We start from the raw sequence: 23,133 nt of genomic DNA on the forward strand, positions 1-23,133 counted from the left end.
TTTAAAGGTTTGATAGTATGCCTTAAACATGATATAAAAACATTGCCCTGTGCCTTTAAAATTCAAATGTGTGTATAGTGACAAACATCCTGAAAAGCAATCTAATGCTTTTATCTAGTTATAAAGTATGAAATCCATGGGTAAAATGGTCCACACCTGGAATGCACCACCTGTGACATAGAAGCAAGCTGGGTTGACACAAATCTGAGACCAGATTGCACACACAGTGAGTTCCCTGCAAGTCTAAGAGTTCTATTCTTGTGAATAGAACAACATACCAACAATCTGAACCATAGTCTGGGCAGCAGTTCCAAGTGCCCGCTGCTGTCTTAGTTACTTTTCAATTGCAATAACTCCATGAATAAGGCAACTTATAGAAGAAACTGATGGCTGGGCCTACAGTTTCAGATGCTCAGTCTGTGACACTCATAGTAAAGAACATGGCAGCAGGCAGGGACATTTCCTCTGTAGATGGGTCTGAAACCTTGCATCTTATGGCACAACCTAGAGGGAGAGAAATAACTAGGAATGCCCTGGGCTATTGAAACCCCAATGGCCACACCCAGGGACACAACTCTTCCAAAAAGGCCACCTTTTCACATAGTTCACAAACTGAGTTAATACACTAACAATTAAGATGCCATCTTCAGTAGTTACTTCTTTTCTTTTCTTTTTACTGTTGATGCAGTGCTGGCTTTCATACAGTATTGCATTAGTGGATGTGTCTGACCTCACTTTGGTACCTGCTGAAGCTGTTGGCTAAAGCAGAGGACTTAGATCTCATCTGAAGGCTAACACACTAACAAGAGCAGACACAACCTGACCTTTTCTTTTTGAAGATTGTGGTGACTAACACATTCTTCTCTGTCCTTTGCACATCAGTTTCTTCTCTTTGCACTTTGTGTTGTGGATTGCACAAGTGCCCACACAAGCCGATCATAGGCTGAAAGAGAAAACAAAAAACAAAAAAAACAAAAAAAAAAAAACAAAAAAATAAAAAGAAAACCCAAATCTCTTAAAGTTTGGGCCATGTGTATTTGATTTAAGCATTCTCTGTGAACCTTGTACATATAGTCCTTTCTGTACAAATGCAGCCTGTGAATGTAGGAAGAAATTAAAAACATTTCTATGCATTCCTAGAAAAATCTGTGGACCACTCTAAATAACATGTATACCTTCTTTCACTTATATAGACTTTAGGAAGTCTGGATTCTGAATGCATATCTAACCTCCTGCAATATATGTTATTGAAAGCAATTTTTCTCTTAGTTAATGTAGGTACCAATGTTATGTGCATAACTCCTGTGAGAACTGGCTTCTCTTCCATCCCTGTACAGGGCTGCTCCTTGCAAAATCTTTGCAGTGTCATCAGATACAAGGACCACACCTGTGTTGAGCAGAACTTGCCAGTGCAGAGCCATAATCACAGACATTTGAAAAGTGGAGACTACACAGTTGATTGAGATGAGGATTCCCAGAATAGCCCCAGCAGTACAGCAGACCTTTTCTTGATAGCCTAGTGACAGAGTCCCAATCAGTGTGCATAGTTTGGAATGTTCAACCTGATATAATTCAAAAACCAAATTTTACTGACTTTAGGACACTTTTGGGTGGAGAATAGTTATATTACCATTGATGTACAAATATAAAATTTCTGAGTGAGTCACTATGAAACATGTGAGAACACATCGCTGATGTAATCTGTTAACAAAGAACCAGAAGTATCTCTGAGTAGAATGAAATGTAAAACATAAAACCAGACATCATAATGACTGGAAAAAAAATTCATTTTACTATATTTAATCCTGAAGTGTAGGGTGGCCTCCAGGGACTTAATAGTTTGGTATGTATTTAATTTCACTTGCAATGGGAATGATTTTCCATATAATCAACATATTTAGACTGGATTGAGTATGGTTATATTTGATAACTGCTGATAATTGTGATGTCCACTTCACTCTTAAATATACTACTACTACTACTCCTAGTAGTAATCATAATAATAATAATAATAATAATGGAGAAATTGTTAATATTTACTTTAAAAGTGTTATCTTTCTTGCAAAGTAAGAAATTCCATTGGTGTCTTTTGTTCTTCTCATCTCCTGATACTGTAAGATTAGGTAATTCGGCCTGGAGAAATGCCTCAGCCATTAAAGGTTAGGCTCACACGCAAAAATATAAGGATAAGTAACTTAAGCAAGATAGTTTTCAAAAGCTTTCAAAATCAAAAGTTTTTTTTTCTTTGTTTTAAATTTGAGGTCATTCTCTAATAAGCATTCACTGGTTTTATAATAAGAGGACAGCAAAAGCAATAGAATAGCATAGTAAACATGAGTAAATGAATACGTTTTGATACAAATAATGTATTTCTCTGTCTACCTAGAGTGATTGTGACCTGTTGGGTCTTGATCTCACAAACCTCCTTTGGTCTTTCCCCAGGGGCCATGTTTTGTAGTGCACATGAAAATATCCAGTCATGCAATGAATATTTATAAGCACCCATTTCTACAATCAAGTTTACATATGTGTGTGTGTGTGTGTGTGTGTGTGTGTGTAGTGATGTTTTAAAAATTTGCACACATGATGAAAATAAGAAATTCAATAATTTTCATTTGCTTTTTGATTAACATAGCCACACAAATTTCAAGAATGATCTTGTTATTTTGTGAAAGAGTATGATGAGAAAAAAATAATAAAACAGATGCATATTTTAAGGGAAACTATAGAAAATCTATAACATCTTTCTGCTGAGACAAGATTCAAAGGTAGGTAGCAGACATCACAGTGATCGAGTACAGTAGGCAGGAAAACATGTCACGTTATGATAGATGACTACTCATTAGAATTAACACATCAAAAATAATATTAGGCTTCAACTCGTGATACTGAACTGCTTATTCTTAAAAATACTTTTTATGATTTGACTTGTTCTAATGTAGTGTGTTGAAAAAATATTTTATAATTACTGAATTTTTATTAATGTTGGGAATAGAAGTGATGATTGAAAGTGACAGAGAATTGGAAAAAATGCCAAAATCAAGTGAGCGAACAGTGTACTGTTCTCAAGGCTGGGAATGGGAGTCTGTCCTAAGAAACACTGCCATTTGAAGGAGAAGGACTGGTGGTAAAATCTGCAGAGCTACTGGAGAGGTGGGACAATTGTTACAACATCATCCAGGGTACCTGGTTCAACTTCCATCACCTTAATGATAGGTCACAATCATGTGTCTAGTCCAAAATATCCAGCACTCCATTGTAACCTGATAAGTACCTGGCACAAAGACAACGAATAGAAATACATGAAGACAGAACATCCATGTGCATAAATAAAATTTAAAATATAATTTAAAACAAAATGTTAAGTCATATCCCATGGGAAAAACGTGTTGAATGTCTAAAATCAGACCTTAAGAGTGCAGAATAGTTTGCATTCATCAAACATAATAAAATGTTGTAATGAAATAGTATAAATATAAACTAAAATATTATGATGAGTTATTATATTGGAGTACTTTAATCAGAAATTATACTGGAAAATTCATAAAAAACAGTAAATGTTAGCACTGGATGATACCTGAATATCACTTCATAAATGCCATAAGAAAGTAAAATTTTTTCCAAGGTTAATTACCTTTTCAATGGTATATATTATTTTTAACTTATTTTCTATATTTTTATTTCTTTATTTTATACACATTGTTGATTTGTGAGGGTGTTGAATCCCCTAGAAGAGGTGTTAAAGAACATTGTGAGGCCAGGTGGGTTCTGGGAATTGAACCCCGGTCATCTGGAAGAACAGTAATGCTCTTAACTGCGGAACCATCTCTGCAGCCCCTCAGCAGAATATCTTATGTAGCAGTTGCTTCTTTCTGCACTGATCTCAAAATACATAAGAAAAGTAAATGTGCCAAAGGATGTGAGGAGCGGTATAGTAAGTCTTAACTCATTCAGGAAATGCATGGTATCTGTGTATATTAATATTAAAAAAGCATTGAACATAGACCTATTACTTACCACTTTATGTTTTCTTTCTGGTTTGGTTTTGCAATCAGTAAGAACAGTTCCTGAAAAATTACCCACTTTCTGTTTGCTTGGTTTTTGTTTTTTTAAAGCTGGATGAAGAAGCCTCGATGTGGTGTCCCAGACCAGACCAGAGGCAGTTCCAAATTCAATGTCCGACGAAAGCGCTATGCATTAACTGGACAGAAATGGCAACACAAACACATCACTTACAGGTACGCATGGTCAGTGCCCTCAGACCTTGCTCTTTTGCTAATTCTTTTGACCTTTGGTTTGCTACGTGGTATTTTTTTGAACAAGAACAGCATGGACTACTCAGTGGTATTATATTGCCCCAAAGAATACTCATTCGCAGGGAGAAGGGAATAAAATGACCATTAAGGGATGTTGCAGACATTCTTTGATGTTATCGGTTTCTTTGCATTTTGTGCCTCACAACTTCTGAAGGATGCCAATGTTCTGATGGATTTCAAATGTGTGTTTTAATACAGTATAATTTTTGATCCACATGTATAGCCTAAGAAATAAACAAATGATAACGTCTCCAAGTCCCTCTTTTAAATGGAATGACTTTGAAATGGCTAATAACTGTGGTAAGCACTATAACCACTTGTTCTTATTATTTAAGTTGACATCCTTCTATGTTAACCTCAATGATGCAAATTAATGTCCATCCTAGGGTGGCAATCACTTTATTGAAATATTTTTGTAAATAGTTAAGGGACTTTATTCTAACAGCTATGGTTACTTATTTACCCACTGAAGTACTACCTCCTAAAGGGTTGTAGGATGAACAAAACACAGTGTTCAGCTCTGCGACATGACAACAGATAAAATATGGCACCCTGTTTATAGGGAATATATTGCAATGTAGAGGTTAAACAACTGTATAATTGTGATAACTATATGAACGGCAATGAAAAAGCTATGCACACAAAAGTAAATCGAGATTGTCTAGGTCAGTCTCAAAAATCAGCAAGTGTTGTTAATGAGAAAATTATTGTAATCAATACCAATAAAGAGATTTGAAAGAAATTATGAAGCCAATGGATGGAAGATGGAAGGCACTGCACGAAGAAGTTAAGTCACAAAAACTTTAATCGAATTATATGGTTAGAAGGGGAATTTTATAATACTTCCTATTTTTGTAAAGAGACTTTAATAAAATGTTCCAAGATAACTTTAAAGTGATTTGTTTTGCTTTTCTTTATATATCTAGGATATGGAATTTGTACCTATTTATCCTATAGTCTCATAGTATCCTCCCAGATACCATTGCACTAGATAATTGTTTCCCACAAATTATGTCAACTGTTACTCAGATACATTAAAGACAATATAAACTTTGCTCTTCCTATGAAGCCAGTGTTCACAGTAATTTAATTTTTGTGGAATTATCCATTTAGCTTCAGAACCATTTCATACTAATTATATTCTTTGTGTTTTCAAAAGAAAGTTAAACTTTATTCCAAGAATTAATATAAAATACCATTTAAATCCCAGCAATATTAGCGCCTGCTGTCCAATGGGCCTGCTTTCTGTAGTGAACGTTGTTATCAAGTAGTGCATAGTTAGAAAATGAGAGACTCATTGAAAGAAACTTGAACACTTTATGCAAGATTTATTGATAGCTAGTGGAAGGATTGAAGGAGCTGAAGGGGTTTCCAACCCCATAGGAAGGACAATATCAACCGATGAGACCCCCCAGAGCTCCCAAGGACCAAACAACAAACCAAAGAGAACACATGGAGGAACACATGACTTCAACTGCATATGTAGCAGAGAATTGCCTTATGCAGCATAAATGTGAGGTGACCTCTTGTCCTATAGAGGCATGATGACCCCACATAGGGGAATGCTAGGATGGTGAGCCAGCAGTGGATGGCCAGGTTGGGGTGGGGGATTCCCTCATAGAAGAAGGGAGAGGGGAGATGGGTTGGAGGTTTGTGGAAAGGAATCTGGGAAGGTGGATACATTTGAAATGTAAATACATAAAATAATCAATAAAAATAAAATTGATTGATAGCAATTGTTTTCTTTGTAAGGTGACATAAAAGGTACTTATAAATGTAGCAAAACATCAGAAAATTTGAGTTTGTAAAAATTGAACTATCATTTACACTGTACACATTTCTATTCATAAAGCCTAGTATAATTCTACACAGTTATAACGCAATAAAATTATGGCCCTCTCAAATAATATGAGAATTCATTGTTATATCAATTTCCCACCAGTGAATCATTTACAGTAGTTTTTACTCCCAAAAGTATTTTCTTCAGTGTGCCTCATTTGCAAATTCTGATTATCCAGAATCACAAGTTTCTGTTGGGAACCTCTCATTTAAACTGGCATTTTCTCTGGTTCTACCATATCAAATGATTGCTGAGATTAATTTTTATACCCTTTGTGATTTGATAAACCATTTATTTTTAATACTAAATAATACTCAATTGTAAAGACTCAATAGTTTATTTATTCACCAATTAAAGCCCCTCAGTTGTTTTCAGAGCTTTATATGGCTTTATAAACATTGCTGTGCCAATTTTATGTGCATATAAATTTCTAGATAATTTGATTAAGTACCAAGGAGAATAATTGTTTTCTGTATATTAAAATTGGGATGAGATATCTATGAAAGTGTCAATATAGCCTTTTCAAGTGGCTGGATCTATTTAGAATGATCATTAATGCTCTTTGAAAACTATGTTTTCTTCAGTCTTTTCAGCATTTAGCAATGTAAGTATTTGGAATTATAACAGTCTTTGATAGCATAATAGTCTTACTCAGGACTATTATCACTGGAAAGAAACACCAGGACTAAAAACAACTTGGGTATAAAGGATTTATTAAACTTCCATACTCTTAATGACACTCTTTGAGGGAAGAAAAGAACAAAACCTCAAATCTGGTAGGAACCTTGAGGCGGGAGCTGACAGGAGACATAGAGGAATGCCACATATGGCTTGCTCCTCATTACATTTTCATTCTATCTTCTTGCCGAAGGCAGGGCTAACACTCAGGGTAGGCACCAAGAACAATGGGCCAGGTCTTCACACAGAAATGTCTAATTAAGGTCATGCCTTACCAACCAACAGATTGGGAAAAGAGGTTTACCAGTCCTAAATCTGATATATACAAAGAACTCAAGAAGTTATACCCTAGAGAATCAAAGAATCCTATTAAAAATGGGGTACACAGCTACACAGAGACTTCTCAACTGAAGAATATCAAATGGCTGATAAGCACCTAAAGAAATGCTCAACATCCTAGTCATGAGGGAAATGAAAATCAAAACAACCCTGAGATTCCACCTCACACCAGTTAGAATGGCTAAGATAGAAAACTCAGGTGACAGCAGATGCTGGTGAGGATGTGGAGAAAGAGGAACAGTCCTTCACTGTTGGTGGGCTTGTAAGCTGGTACAACCACTCTGCAAATCAGTCTGTCAATTCCTGAGCAAATTAGATATATTACTACCTGAGGACCAAGATATGCCACTCCTGGGTACCTACCCAAAAGTAGCTCCAACATCTAACAAGGACACATGCTCAAGAATTTTAATAGCAGCCTTATTTATAATAGCCAGAAGATGGAAAGAACCCAGATGTCCTTCAGCAGAGGAATAGATACAGAAACTGTGGTACATATACACAATGGAGTACTACTAAACTATTAAAAAGAGTTCATGCAATTCCTAGGCAAAGGAATGGAACTCAAGACTATCATCCTGAGTGAGGTAACCCAGTCACAAAAGAACACTCATGGTACATACTCACTTATAAGCCAACACTAGCACAAAACAAGCAAACAAACAAACAAACAAACAAAAGAAAACAAACCTCAAATACACAATAAAACATCCACAGAACTTATGAAGCTCAAACACAAGGAAGACCGGAATGTGGATGCCTCAGTCCTTCTTAGAAGGGAGCACAAATCACAGGAGGAAATACAAGGTAAAATAGAGCAGGGATTGAAGAAAAGATCTACAGAGACTGTCTCACCTGGAGAACCACCCCATATGCAGCCACCAAACCCAAGCACTATTGCTGATGCCAAGAAGTGTTCACTGGCAGGAACCAGACATGGATGTCTCCTTAGAGGCTCTCCCAGAATCATACGGATACAGATGAGGATGCTTGCAGCTAAACATCAGACTGAACTTGTGGGGCTCAATAAGAAAACTAGAGAAAGGACTGAAATAGCCAAAAGATTTGCACCCTTATGGGAAGAACAACATCATTATTAGCCAAGGCACTGAGGAGGAGAGGGTGATTGGGAGAGGGAGCACCTTCATGGAAGCAAGTTGAGGGGGAGGAGAGACTGGTGGGGTGGGGAAGGGTATAACATTTGAAATGTAAATACAGAGAGTATCCAATAATAATAATAAAAAAAAAACATGCCCTAAGGCTCCTTACAGTTTGATAATATAAGGTATTTTTTGCAATTGAGCATCCTTTTATATTTAATGTTTTATTAGTTATTTAATTCATTTACATTTCAAATGTTATCCACTTACCCAGTTTCACTACTTCAAACCTCCTATCCCATCCCCCCTCCTTCCTGCTTCCATGAGGGTGCACCACCACTCACACACCCACACTTGCCTCACAGCCCTAGCATTCCCCATACACTGGAACATTGAGCCTTCACAGGACCAAGAGTCTCACCTCCCATTGATGCCAAGATAAGGCCATCCTCTGCTACATAAGCAGCTGGAGCCATGGGTCCATCCAGGCGTACTCTTTGGTGGTTTAATTCTTGGGAGTCCTGAGGGGTCTGGCTGATTGATATTGTTTTTCTTGGGCAGTTCCAAATCCCCTTTAGCTCCTTCCATCCTTCATTAAACTCCTCCCTTAAGGTCCCTCTACTCAGTTCAGTGGTTCACTGTGAACATGGACCTCTGTATTTGTCAGGCTCTGGCAGAGTCTAGCAGGTGACAGCTATGTCAGGCTCCTGTCAGCGAGCACTTTTTGACATCAGCAATAATGTCTGGGTGTGGTGGCTGCATGTGGGATGAATCTCTAGGTGGGGCAGTCTCTGGATGGACTATCCTTCAGAGAATCCTTTCTACCAAATGCCTCTGGCTTGTGTCAGGATGACATAAAACGATACAAAACACAGTGGCACCGTTCTCTTTGGTTCCTGGAGATAAATCTGTGTTTAAGTGGATTCTTTAGTAAATTATAATGTTTAGCATTGTCTGCACTTACTTGTTTTAAGAATATCTTTTTCACTGAGGTGGCTGCTCATATTTTCTGGTTTAGATGTGTATGAATTATATTGAACAGACTTTCACCAGTTGTCTCCTGAAACATTGTTTCCTGTTTTGTGGCACACACTTTTATTGCCTCTATGATATCGTTTTTATGGTAGGTTTATTAATTCTGATCATATCCACCTCACATTGCTTCTTTTGTTGTTATACCACCAAAAACCATCCAGGTTTGTTGGAGATATTAGTGGGTGTGATCTTCCAGTAAATTCAAAAGCTTTCTTCACCTCTTTGGGCTGGAATTACAGGCGTGTACATGTGCATGTTCATGTGGTGTTGAGCTAAATCAGGGCACCCTACATGCTAGCAATAGAGATACATTCCTACCCACAATTTTAGGAACTTTAGAAATAATATTAAGAACTGTACACACTAATTTCATTTGTATTCATTTATGTGGAAACTTGCTCTCCCATGACACTGTCACTGGATGTCACTCAATTTTTTTATTTGACTCCTGACTTGCCAGTTCTCAATCAACATCACATTACCTCAGTTACTCACTTTAAAGGGCTTGTAGTGTCTCGAAGGTATTTTAATTGTCTGTATACCTTTATAGGCATTGTGTTGATCAAATTGAGTTTCTGGAATTTAACCTTCAAAATTCATTTCACACCTATAAAATAACTGCTTAAGGTTTCATTTAATGTTGCATTATGCCTACCAATAAGGCAGCAATGAACTTAAACATATGGAGTCTATTTATCTGCAAAACATATTTTTTACTAACTTTATTTTTACTCAATTTTTATAAGTTTGTATAAACAGGCTATATATATATGTATATATTGTTTATATATACTTACATACATATATATACATACTCATACACATATACTGTGTGTATATTTACATATAATAAATATATAAACTGTGTTATTCGTAAGGATTTAATTTTAACTATATATTGCATATTTTTTTCACAGATAATTTTGCTTATTTTGTAGTATCTAAAAAAAGTGTATTTTTTCTAATAATTTTTTTTCTTTAAGTAGATCTGAATTTCTGATCTTATCTCTGAAGATGTCTTAATATTCTTGTCAAAAGAGGCTCCTGACAAGTTTCTTAGTTTTTCTTTGAAAAGATTATTTTTATGCTTCACCACTGTATGCTAAATTCACTGGATGCTTATTTCTAGGTTGGTGGTTTTATTACTTATCATCTGACCAATTCACACATTCTGTAGTGCTGTCTTGCTTCAGGTTCTTTTTAAAAAAAAACTGTAATTACAATCATTTTTTTCTCTACAAATATTATTCTGGCATTGTGGAGTTCTCTTCTATGCATTCTAAATTTCATGAATCTATAGATTGATTTCTGCATTAATATTGTAATATTGTCACACATAATTATATCCACTATCCTTACTTTGGATGTAATCTTTACAACTCTTTCCTCAGAATTCCTGGACTATCTATACTAATTTTTATCCTTTCTGAAATGTTTTAGCAGTCACTGATATTATTTCTTGAAAATAATGAGATTATCAGTCATTCTTCATTTGCTTCATGTGTAATTTGATATCTTCTTTGCCTTTTTCTTCTTTTTGTATTGTTTATATCTTTTTTCTCTCTTTCCTTCTCTTGATCTTTCTCTTTCAGATAAGCACACACACACACACACACACACACACACACACACACACACACAGAAAAAATATTATGTGTGTGAATATATATAACTTTTTCTATTAATATTTTAAGACATTTTTTAGTTATTTTGAATACACCACTTGAAAATTCCAGATTTTCAGCTGTTTCAGCTGGCTTTGCCTCTTTGATGTTATATTTTCTAGTATGGAGATCATGCAATGATGAAGTTTTTGACCCTCTCCTATAATCAATAAATACATAGTAGTCTAAAAGTTATTTATAAGCCTAGGAAATAATAAAGATTTATTCAACATGATAATAATAGAGCAAGCCTAAATGAAGAGGGGTGTTTTTCTCTTAATTTAAAATGTGGTGCAATAAAACATTACTTACTAGAATGCTATAGTACTTTAATAAAAATCTCAACAGAGCATAATTTTTAAATGAATCAATATTATTTAAGAAAGAAAACTATTGGATAGAGGGTCTTACTCAAAATCAATATTAATAAATTAAAGTATAGTATTACCACAAAGATAAATAGACCAATAGTAAAGAGATAATTTTTTTCAGAAGAATCTCATGTATTTATGGACAATAATTTATATCGAGGAAGCACATTCCTTGACATAATTGATTTAACCCTCTTCAAACTCTAATGATTTTGAGAAAAGGGTTTTAAAAAGTTTCTTTGTTTTAATTAAATTCCAAGAAACCTTACTTTTTTCTGACCTCCAACAAGAAAATTGCACTATAACTTCGAATATTTTATTTATTTATAAAAGAAAAGAGCAAATGATTTGTTTTAATTACATTAGCTTCACTACAATTGCCAAAATATTTGTACACTTTTATGTGACTGTGGCCAACAATTATTCATTTTGCCTAACTCATTAGAAAATTGTCAAGAAAACAAGATGGCAGCCAAAAGATTGGAAAAACATCTTTACCAACCCCACATCTGATAGAGACCTAATATCCAAGGTATAAAAAGAACTCAAGAATTGAGACACCAGAGAATCAAACAATCCTATTAAAAATGGGGTATAGAGCTAAACAAAAAGTTCTCAATTGAGAAATATCGAATGGCTGAGAAGCATCTAAGAAAGTGTTCAATATCCTTAGTCATCAGGAAAATACAAATCAAAACAACTCTGAGATTCCACCTCACACCAGTCAGAATGCCTAAGATCAGAATCTCAGATGACATCAGATGCTGGTGAGGATGCGGAGAAAGAGGAACACTCTTCCTCTTGGTGAGGTTGTAAACTGGTACAACCACTCTGGAAATCAATCTGGAGGTTGTCAGAAAATTGGACATAGTACTACCTGAAGACCCAGTTATTCCACTTCTGGGCATATACCCCAGAGATGCTCCTACATACAGCAAAGACACATGCACCACAATGTTCATAGCAGCTCTGTTTATAATAGCCAGAAGCTGGAAAGAACCCAGATGTCCTTCGGTAGATGAATGGATACGAAAATTGTGGTATATTTACACAATGGAGTACTACTTAGCTATCAGAAACAATGACTTTATGAAATTCTTAAGAAAATGGATTCATCTAGAGAATATCATCCTGAGTGAGGTAACCCAGTCACAAAAGAACAGACATAATATGCAATCACTGATAATTGGATACTAACCCCAGAAAGCTCTGAACACCCCAGAAACAGCTCACAGAGTATATGAAGTTCAAGAAAAACAAAGGCCAAAAAAAAAAAAAAAAAAAAAAAACACACCTCAGTCCTTCTTAGGGAAAAAAATGTATAGCACCCTCTCAGAGTGTGATACATCTGGACCTCAAATCATTAATAATCCAAGAGCTAAGATAATAGCCTTGTGGCAATTTTTGGTATTCACAGATCATTATGCTTAATCTATACTCAACAAGAAATCTGTTTCCATGTTAAGTTCTGTTCTCCATATACTTCATGCTTATGGTAACTAGTGGGATTTCTATGCATGCTCTCAAACCTCTAAAAGAATTAAGTACTGAAAAAATTATTCATGTAATGTCATGCCAAAATGCCTTTAAAAAATCTGTAAATGTATCCTTCATTTTTTTCTTTTATAAATAAATTAGTAAGAAAAAAACTAAAGAAATTTTAAGTCTAAACACTTTGTTGTCCGTTCATTTCCCCCATGATTTCTTTATGCCTCTGCTATCTAATTTATCAGTTATTTCAAAGGCTCAATTAAGGAACACAACTTTCATCTTGTTTCTTTTTTTAATTTTTGTATCTCTAAACTGAATTCTTACCATGGCTCTGAACTGCACATATGAAGTTTATATTTCCTCATAAATTACATCCCATATAGGATGGGGAAAACGTATGTCAGAAATTCTTCGGTATATGGCTTTGGAAAACTGAGGGACATGGTTAGGCTTAAGGAGTTTACAGTCAATGTTACTCTGTATCGTTTTTAATGTTCTATATCTCTCATAGGCACTACATACTGATGTAAAGCTCATATACTAAGATAGCTTTGTTTGCTTTCATCATTTAACATTATCCTTGACTTTACATATAACTGATTTTTCTTATACTTTAAATCAAAAACCTCTACTCATAGCTCTCTTGGAATGTGTAGTAAAATATATTCCCTGTGTCCACAGGACCTTGGCTGTGAGCTGGTTGTTCTCTCTCCTCTGTGAGTTGATGAAAGTTTTTTTACTGCCACTCTTATCACCCTACTGATTTTCTGTTCCATATAGTCATAGTTATAAGGAAAGTAAGATTTAAGTGGTTCTGTGCTTACACCTTTCCAGAATCATCCTTCTATAGAAAATTATCTGTCTTTCAGAACTACCTAATGTTATGACCTTTCTCTGTTATGTTGATTTTATCCCTGTTCCCTTCAGCTTTATTCTGTAAATGGACAAAATTGGTTTGCACTGTACTGACTGTTACTTTGTTTAGACAATCAGTGTTAAGTGTCTTTGGTCTATTCTGCCAGTAAAGCAACATTTACCATCTGTTTAGCGTGCTGCCTCACCCACTCAGTCGCTTCCCAAGATTACCACTATTTTTGTTTCTTTTTTAATACAATTTCCCATGCATTGTTGCAAAACAATGCAAGCTTTTTCTGTGTATAGTCTAGCATCTTGATTAGTGCTCTTTCTGCAGTAAGTCCTTCAAATAGCATGCTATTAGCACTTTTCCAGTTCCATAGTATATCAAAAGGATAAATGCCTCCTAGTAATTTAATTTACACAAAATTCAGAATTATGCCTTCAGTTGGCATGGCTCTTCTGCCTTAAGATGGAAAATTTAGTTCTAACAAGATATAAAGTTCTTGATGCCTCCAAGAGATGCCTTTTCTTTCTCAAAATAAAGTGCAGGGCACTATGCTGAATGGAGAATAAGATTCACAAAACCCAGTAAGACACCATCCCTAAGTAGGCAGAATTTAGTGTCTTCTAGCCATCCTTTTACTGATGCTAAATTTAGTGAATACATTCTCAAGAAAGCAGAATGTGACTCTCCTGGCACGAACTGATCTCCTGGCCCACCATCTCAGATCAGCTGTTTTTCACGTGTCCCTAAATTATTCTATTTCAGCATTTTTTTTCCACTATAGTATACATAACTCATGGTAGCACAGATCATTTATTTATTGCCCAAGCCCAGTGACGAAAATCATTCCTAATAATACAACTCTTCTTCCTACATTCAAAACAAAATAAAAGAAGTAAAGGGAAGGGCATTGATGAAAAATAATGTTTAAAAAAGAAAATAAGCATGTTGATTTTCATGCAACATTAAATAATTTCTGTCAACCCAAATGTTAGGGATTTGTTGTAAAAATTCAACAGTCACTTCTGTCATGAGAAGAATTAAGCAAATTAAAAAAATGAAATGGACAACACCAACAATAAAAGCGCAAGAAAACAAACAACAAAACAAAACCAACAAATCTTATGGCACTGTCTTGCTGTGCAGCCACTATACTGTGGCTTTTGGAATCTGCTGGGATATCGCCCCCAAAAGGCTTTCTATGTCCCAGAGCTTTCTGCATCAATCTCTGCACGTATTCTGCTTGTTGCTATTTATCCCTTACAAAAGTAGCTCTCCTTTTCTTTTTCTTTTTTAATTTCGATTTCTTTATTTTTTAATAATTTTATTGGAAATTTTATGTATTTACATTTCAAACGTTATGCCCTTTCCCTCCTCTCCCATTCCTTCCCCCTCTGCTTGCTTCCATGAATATGCTACAACTCCCAACCACTCATACCCACCTCATTGCTCTGGCATTCCCCTACACTGGGAAAATTGACCTTCATGGGACCAAAGGCTTCTCATCCTAGTGATGCTAGACAATGCCATCCTCTGGAGCCATAGGTCTCTCCATGTGTACTCATCGATTGGTGTTTTAGTCTCTGGGAGCCCTGGAGGGTGAGGGTTGGTTGATTGATATTGTTGTTCTTTCCTTGGGATTGCAAAGGCTTTCAGCTCCTTCAGTCCTTTATCTTCACCATGGGAGTCCCCATGCTCAGTTCCATGGTTAGCTGCAAACATTGACATCGGTATCAGTATGGCTCTGGCAGGGCCTCTGAGGAAACGCCCATATCAGGTTCTATTCCTGATATAATTGTTGTCTCAGTGGCTTCCTTATGCAAAAGCTCACACGTTCTAGTTCTTTATAAACTATGGCAGGCTATCCAATTCAGCTGTTATGCTTTAAAATCCTCTACAAGCTAACTAATTCAAACTGGCTTTTTTTGGCTTCATACTGCATTGTTCTCTTTGCAAAAAAACTGACTGTGAATTGCATGATCTGAATTGCACTGACTCCATGATCTGAACAGACTGGCAGGAACTCAACTGAACTCAACTGTATTCAATGAAACTCCACTGAATTCCAGTGACCTGAAGATAACTGAACTCCTCTGCATTGCCTGAACTCTGCTGAACTTCTTTCCCTCGATTAAACATCACTTTCAAACATGACTGCCTTCTTCTAAAAAGTAATGCTTTCTACATTGTATGGGACGAACTCTGTGTACTCCAAGAGTTTCTGTCATCCAGAGCATGTGTGCATTCCCACCAGATCACATAGACGTAAAAGGTCTTTGAATGTGATCTCTTGCCCAAGCAGCCATGATGCTAGATTAAAACTCCTCTACGGTTTTTTTTTTATAAAGAATAAATAATTTTCAACAACAAATTAAAATGTAAATACTGTCTGGACTATTTTGTATAAAGGAATAAAAATCATAATTTTAAATTTGTGTGGTTTTATGTATTCCAAAACAATAGAGTCTCAAAACCATTTAGAAAATATTGGGGCATCAATGGTAAGAGAAGCCCTTAAAACTCCCAAGGCTTGATGTCCTAGTGTAGCAGAATGTCTGGCCAGGAGGTAAGAGGGGAATGGCTGGGTAGGAGGCTGCTCCCATAGAAGCAGGGGAACGGAGTATGGGATAGGGGATTTTGGAGAGGAAACTGGGAAAGGGGATAACGTTTGAAATGTAAATAAAATATTTCTAAAAATCCCACAAAACACACACTTACACACACACACACACACACACACACACACACACACACACACACACACACACACAAAACTTGAAATCAAATATGAACATAAATACACATAAAAGACCAATAAAATCCAAGATTCTAACAAAGCAAAATGAATCAAAAGTTCTAAGAAAATACTACAGCAAAAGTCCCAATGCATTCATTTTGTGTTGGCCATATGCTCCTTGGCAATATGACTCTATTGGAAAAAGAAACTGATTTTTTTTCTTTGCCAGTGGGTATCAAACTAGGCACATATTTCAGCCTGTTTTCCTCTTATTATCGTCTTTTTATAACATATGAATGATGAAATAATACATTCTCATCTAGAGAGTTGTGATACAATCTTGATTGTTAATTAGAATTAGAGAGATAGAGTTGAGGGTGTGCAAAAAATAATGAAAATTCATGTCAGAATATTTCCATCTCTGCCACAAACAACTTTCCATGAAAGTGTTATAAATTGTAGAAATTTTGAGGTAGGTGTAAATACTCATTTTGCTTTTCTGTTTGTGGGATTAAATTAGGTATATTGTATGTTACACTCCTAATGCTCACATAATATTGTCTTTATTTTAGCATTTGTAATGAATATGTACAAGTCATTTGTATATAATTAAATTGTTACCTTTCAAATGTTACCTATTTTTACTGGAAAGTACATTTTCAAATGTTTTCCATGTTGAGAAATATTAAAGAAAAATTAATTTTAGTTCTTTATAGGCATATTCCTGTACTTTAGACACCCCGATTTATCTGTAACACTACGTTTATAATTTTCAGATCTCCCAACTCTTTTTGATAACTATTAAGCAAGACATATTGAATGTCATATTACATTTTGTATTAAGGTTTTACTTAGTGTAATATTAAGAAATATTACCAATTGAAAGTTCTTAAAACTTATGTACTCTGTAGTATTCATTTGTTCATGGTAAAATATATAATATGTAAAATATGTAAAATGTATAGTATTGAACTCTACAAACTTAGATTTGTGTATGTTACATTTAAAGAATGTATCAATAAGTATATCTCTTAAACTAATTAATGTTAAATGAATCAATAGTGATTTTCTTTCATCAATTTGCATTAATATCAGAAAAATTTTGCCAATAAAAAAGTAATAGTTATATCCAGGTTATATTTGTATTCTATTTCTCTTTACATTTAAATCCACACAATTTGTAAACTTGTTTTTAGAAAGTAGTTACTCATTTACATTTTTAACTGAAGAATCTTATTTAAGCAGAGCAGAATATCAGAGATCAAAATAACTGTGTCCTTTGTTTAAAAACCCAACAAACAAGCATACAACTTAAGTCATTCTTGCTGAGTTGGTAAGAATTCCCCGAGAAGTGAATAAAAGTGTTATCATTTGTTTGCACGATCCCAGTGGCTGACCTCTACAACGATAGATATGATAAAGGAAATTTCTGCTCAAAAACTACTGCATGTCCTTGATCACTTGGCAAGTTCTCCATCCAGCTCTTGTTCAGGAGGCAAACTGATTGATCCATCTTCCTACCTCCCACTAACTGTTCTGCACAGATCTCCCTAATAGTCTTGGCACATGGATGTCTCATTGATTGATGATAATGAGATGAACCAGTGTAATAAACAATGCCTATACATTTAATAAAATTGTATAAATTCCATTTCTATATAGTTGTCATTTTCTCTGATAATTTTATATTTTTGGTTGTGAGCCTAGCCTTTAACGGCTGAGCCATCTCTCCAGCCCTCTCTGATAATTTTAAACCAACCAGATGAAAAACGTTTGCAGCAATTCAGATTGCATGTGAGAAGCCACACTAATTACCATCTTTTCCACCTTTCAGTATAAAGAACGTAACTCCAAAAGTTGGAGATCCTGAGACTCGGAGAGCAATTCGCCGTGCCTTTGATGTGTGGCAGAATGTAACTCCTCTAACGTTTGAAGAAGTTCCCTACAGTGAACTAGAAAATGGCAAACGTGATGTGGATATAACCATCATTTTTGCTTCTGGTTTTCATGGAGACAGTTCCCCCTTTGATGGGGAGGGAGGATTTTTGGCACACGCTTATTTCCCTGGACCAGGAATTGGAGGCGATACTCACTTTGATTCTGATGAGCCATGGACACTGGGAAATCCCAATCATGATGGTAAGTTTGTCATTTCTTTCCAAGATTAATGATCCCTTCTTTATTTTAGGATGCTCAAATGGTTTATGAATTTATAAATTCAAGGTAGAGAGTCTATATTTTTTCCCTACAAATATCATTGTTTTATTTTAATAGGCCATTTTTTGAGTTTGTCTCGGTAGATTCTGGGGCTATGGCCCCAGACATTATGAGCAAAGATAATGCTCTGAGAGCTAAAATGCTTAGAAACATAAGGCAAAGGTATTGACTGATTCCTTCTTGGCCCTGGGACTTGCCAAGTGTGTATAGCTTTCATTGCCAGAAACCTGGAACCACATCATGGGGAAAAAAGTGAAGATCGGTGACTGAAGGTGGCCATGTGCATTCAGAGCAATATATAGGTCCAGGAACAAATGAGAATGTTCCTTTTTTCTCAAGTCTCCATCCTTGATACAACATGAGAGTTACCTGGGGTGTTTCGTGAACAAGGTAACATTGTTGATTATTTTCATATTTAAGGAAATGAATGTGAAACTGTGAGGTCTTCTCACATGTGAAACAGGGTGATAAAATAAGAAAGATCACCACTATTGTAGGTGGGCCTGTAAACAGGTGTACATGTACGTTAGTACTTTACCTACTATGAGTTAAAAGTGTAGATTCATCAAATTCTAAAATTAGGATGAGGGATTTTGATGGTTGCTTATTTACTGAAAGGGCACTTTTGTTTTTGTCTGTTTGGCTAGGCTTTAAAAAATATTATTTTTATTATTATGATTTTTGCACTTATTTATTTATTTATTTACTTTATATCCCAAATACTGCCCCCTAACTCCTCTTCCCTCACAGAGTCTCTTCCTTTCTCCTCTGAAAGGGTTATGTCTCTCTGGGTTATTTTCCCACAATGACAGCTTAATTCTCTTCAGGGCTAGAACATCTTTCCCACTGTTGCCACTTGAAGAAGGGTTTCCACAAACCGTCTACAGTTTTATGGATAGCCACTGCTCTACATACATAACAGCAGTTTGAAACATTTTTCTTTGTATTTTAGAAAAATAATTGATGGAATTATGACATTTTGTGTATATATATATTTGTGTGTGTGTGTTTGTGTGTGTATGTTCTTTGAAGTTTCTGAGTAAGTATAAACACCAAATTACAGAGTTGCTTTTGCAAATCATTACTTCTTAAAACAATTTATAGATTATCATTAAATTCATGAGATATTCATTATATATGATGTATGCCATTTTCCCATGTGAAATATAACTATTTGACATTTACGTTGTGTTGCACTGTTTATTCTCTATTATAGTCAGTCTTATTATCAGCATCGATTTCTTATTTATACTCTTTCTTCTTATCTTTTGTTTTTTATCTATTCAACTTGGAAGAGGACATGTCTATTATGACTGTGTGATCCATTGTCTCGATAACATCTCTATTCCCTCAGGAGACAACTTCTTGCAGTGTTTTTCTCTAACATATCTGAGGGATGTCTAAATGTGTGAGGTGTCTAAAGGCTATCATTCTCTTCTAATGCACAGAGCTGTGTAACAGACAGAAAACCCAATAAAATAAGTTACCATTGTTAAAAAAAATAAGTATGTCAGATTCATGAGTTCTATGACTCCTTTTTCTTTAAACACATTGGTTTTATACCCAGACCTTAATAACCTCCCTTGTTCATTCTTGTAAATGCTGGTTCTTCTACAATGGCTATTGCTTCAACAGCCTCTAATAAGCTAATCAAACATGAAACTCTTTTGTGATGAGTTAAGCCTAGTTACTGAATTAAGGTTTGTTAATTCATGATAACATTAAGTTGGATGGATTTTCTTAATTTAATTTTTCTCTTTTTAGCACTTATAGAGGTTAGAAAGGACGCAAATAATGTAAAGTTGGTACAGGTAAATATGAAGCTAAGCATCAATTTCAAAGAACAAAAATAATCTACATGTTCTTGATAAATAAATACATTATATTGCCTCAACATGTTAAGTGGATCATTCAGTATTTTGTAGTAGTAAATTGGGCTTTCGTTATTAGTAACTTGATTGAAGATAGTTGGAGCTATGTTTCAGACTTTATAAAGAGAAATGAAAATCCAAAGCTTCAGAGTCGAACAGATTTGTGTTTCAATGTTAGTTAACTAATCATTACCTCAAATCGCCTGCAACAAGTTTATTTTAATCTTTATTTTGTAGTTTATGCTTTAATCTGTGAACATTGGAAGTTGAAGCTTCTTCAGTGTTAGCTCTGTGTGGAGTATGTTTAACTTATTTATAACATTATACTTCTAATGCTAACACACTGGCAGACATAGTTGAGTGTTACCAGTGTCATTTATTTAGATTGTAGCCTCATTAAGTTAAATTATCCAAATATTGCAAAAAAGATTATGTCTTTCAAGCTGCCTATACTTTTTCTGAAATTTCTAGAATCCTCAATAAAAACAGTACTAAATGTTGGGTCCCCGATGCACTATGTAACAACATTTAAAAATAGCATATTGACTCAGATTTCCAAATGAGGCTTTGATTATCCAAAAAAGGAACCTGTTTACACTAGTTGGAGTGGACCCATGTCTTCAAATGCTTATGTGTTTCATTTAAGTTAAAAAGTTTTTCATGGAATCTGTCACTGGGACAGAAAAAAATCTGAAATGTAACATCAACTAATATTTTCCAGTTAGGTCAACATATGTTTGAACAAAATTATTTAAAGCATACAACTTATTTTCTTAACGTCAAATGTTCATTGTAACATAAAGTGTAATTACAATATTGTTTTGACATAAGCAACCAACTGCAAACTTAGACAATAAAATTATTTGATATCTGCACATTTATTTTGAGACAAATACCTTTGCCAGTCAAGTAAGAATTTTGTAATCTGCAAAAGCCTGAGGGAAGAACGCGGCAAAATAATAGTGTTTCAGAATTGCGAGGGATTAAGGACATGTTAATAGGCAATTGAAAATAAAATTCCATAATGATTTACTGCTTAATTGAAATTCAGGATCCTAAGCAGTAAGAACAGAGCAGAAAGGTGGTGTCACTCTGGTGTATTGATCATTTATCCTAAGAGCAGCCTCCAGCTTTACTTGTGGTATTAATGGATGTGAGAAGAATTCATAGAGTTTTGCCTCCTAGTTCCTAACAAGCCATACTACCATCGTTTTGTATTGCAGGCAACACAAGGCACAATTCTGACATCTTTATTGATAAACTGTCTCCTTTAAATGCCCTGGCTTGCTTACCTGGATTGCTTTCATTCTCTCAGTCACAGTTCCTGAGCAGCTGCTTGGGTTTGCAGCAATAATATGCAAATGAGGGAGCCTTTTGATAAGTGCCTTGCTCATTTTCCACAGCATATTGCTCAGCTAATGAAGGCAATTTGAATTCTGTCTACCTGAACGAGAGAAACATTGTTACTGACTTCCAGTAACTAGAGACCATTGTTACCTACTTTCTTACCAATTTGTTTATGGTCATCATGCTCCTTAAAACACACAGCTAATGATCATTAATGGCATCACACAATAATTTTATTAAAACATACATGGACATTCACATGTATGCTTCTTTAATAAAATCTGCCATTTTCTAATTCATGTTGGGCTTTCAGTTCTGAAAAAGCTGAGCAGAGGCATACTAATTTAAATGACAAAATACTTATCTAGATAGGATCTTTAAAAAGTATTGCCTTGTATATCAGAAAGTTGAACCTAGCAGGAAGTTAAAATTTGCTTTGAATAATATTACTATACTCTTGTATGATCTATGGTATAATAATAAAGGTTTGGAGGCAGTTATCAACAGAAAATCAAACATTATGCCCATCACTTCTGAATAAGTATGTAGTCCATTAATAAGATGTGAAATTGATCAGTTCCAGAATCATGCCTATAAAATGATATATATGCTTATTATAAAAAATTATCCAGAGACAGGCAGAATTTCATTGTGAACAAATATCCAAATATCTTAACATGAAAGTACATGTAAACTGCCAAAGAAGAAAGACTTGTCTGGCATTAAGAAGCCTTGACTTTGATATCCTTTAGAGAGAGAGAGAGAAGAGAGAGAGAGAGAGAGAGAGAGAGAGAGAGAGAGAGAGAGAGAGAGAGAGAGAGTTACAGTAACAATTTATTGTTTGTAAGTTCACTGTCTAGTTAAAATGTCTTCCATCAAGGTTATCAGTACTATTCAACAAATACAGAGTGGGCATACTGATAATAATTAAAATTCGTTGAGAATCAAGGCTCTTAAAAATATTATTAAGTATGAACTGAGTAATTTCTACCTCTAACTCTGCTTCCTCATGAGTTTACCATCTTTCATGTGGATACTTAATGTGGTTGTCTACATGATATGATTCTTTTTAATTTTTTTCTTGATTTTATGATATAAGTACAGGAAAGCAATCTTTAGACACACTGGAGGAGGGTATCTGATCCCATTCCAGATGGTTATGTACTGCCATTTTGTTGCTGGGAATTTAACTCAAGACCACTGGAAGTGCAGCCAGCACTTTTAACCACTGAGTCACCTCTCTAGTCACATGATATGATCTGATG

General features: G+C 35.1%; 1 protein-coding gene across 1 annotated transcript in view; it reads left to right on the forward strand.

Moving 5' to 3' along the window:
- Positions 1 to 23,133, forward strand: part of MMP16 (matrix metallopeptidase 16) — a gene marked incomplete at both ends in the record, with an annotated part of 220,318 nt that overhangs the window by 105,218 nt on the left and 91,967 nt on the right. The window contains 2 exons of the mRNA XM_080938684.1: positions 4,116 to 4,238; positions 18,268 to 18,572. Of these exons, the coding sequence (XP_080794810.1) occupies positions 4,116 to 4,238; positions 18,268 to 18,572 (428 nt within the window). The remainder of the gene's footprint in view (positions 1 to 4,115; positions 4,239 to 18,267; positions 18,573 to 23,133) is intronic.

The sequence above is a fragment of the Micromys minutus genome (genome assembly GCF_963924665.1).
Source record: "Micromys minutus genome assembly, chromosome: 26".
NCBI classification, from domain to species: Eukaryota; Metazoa; Chordata; class Mammalia; order Rodentia; family Muridae; genus Micromys; species Micromys minutus.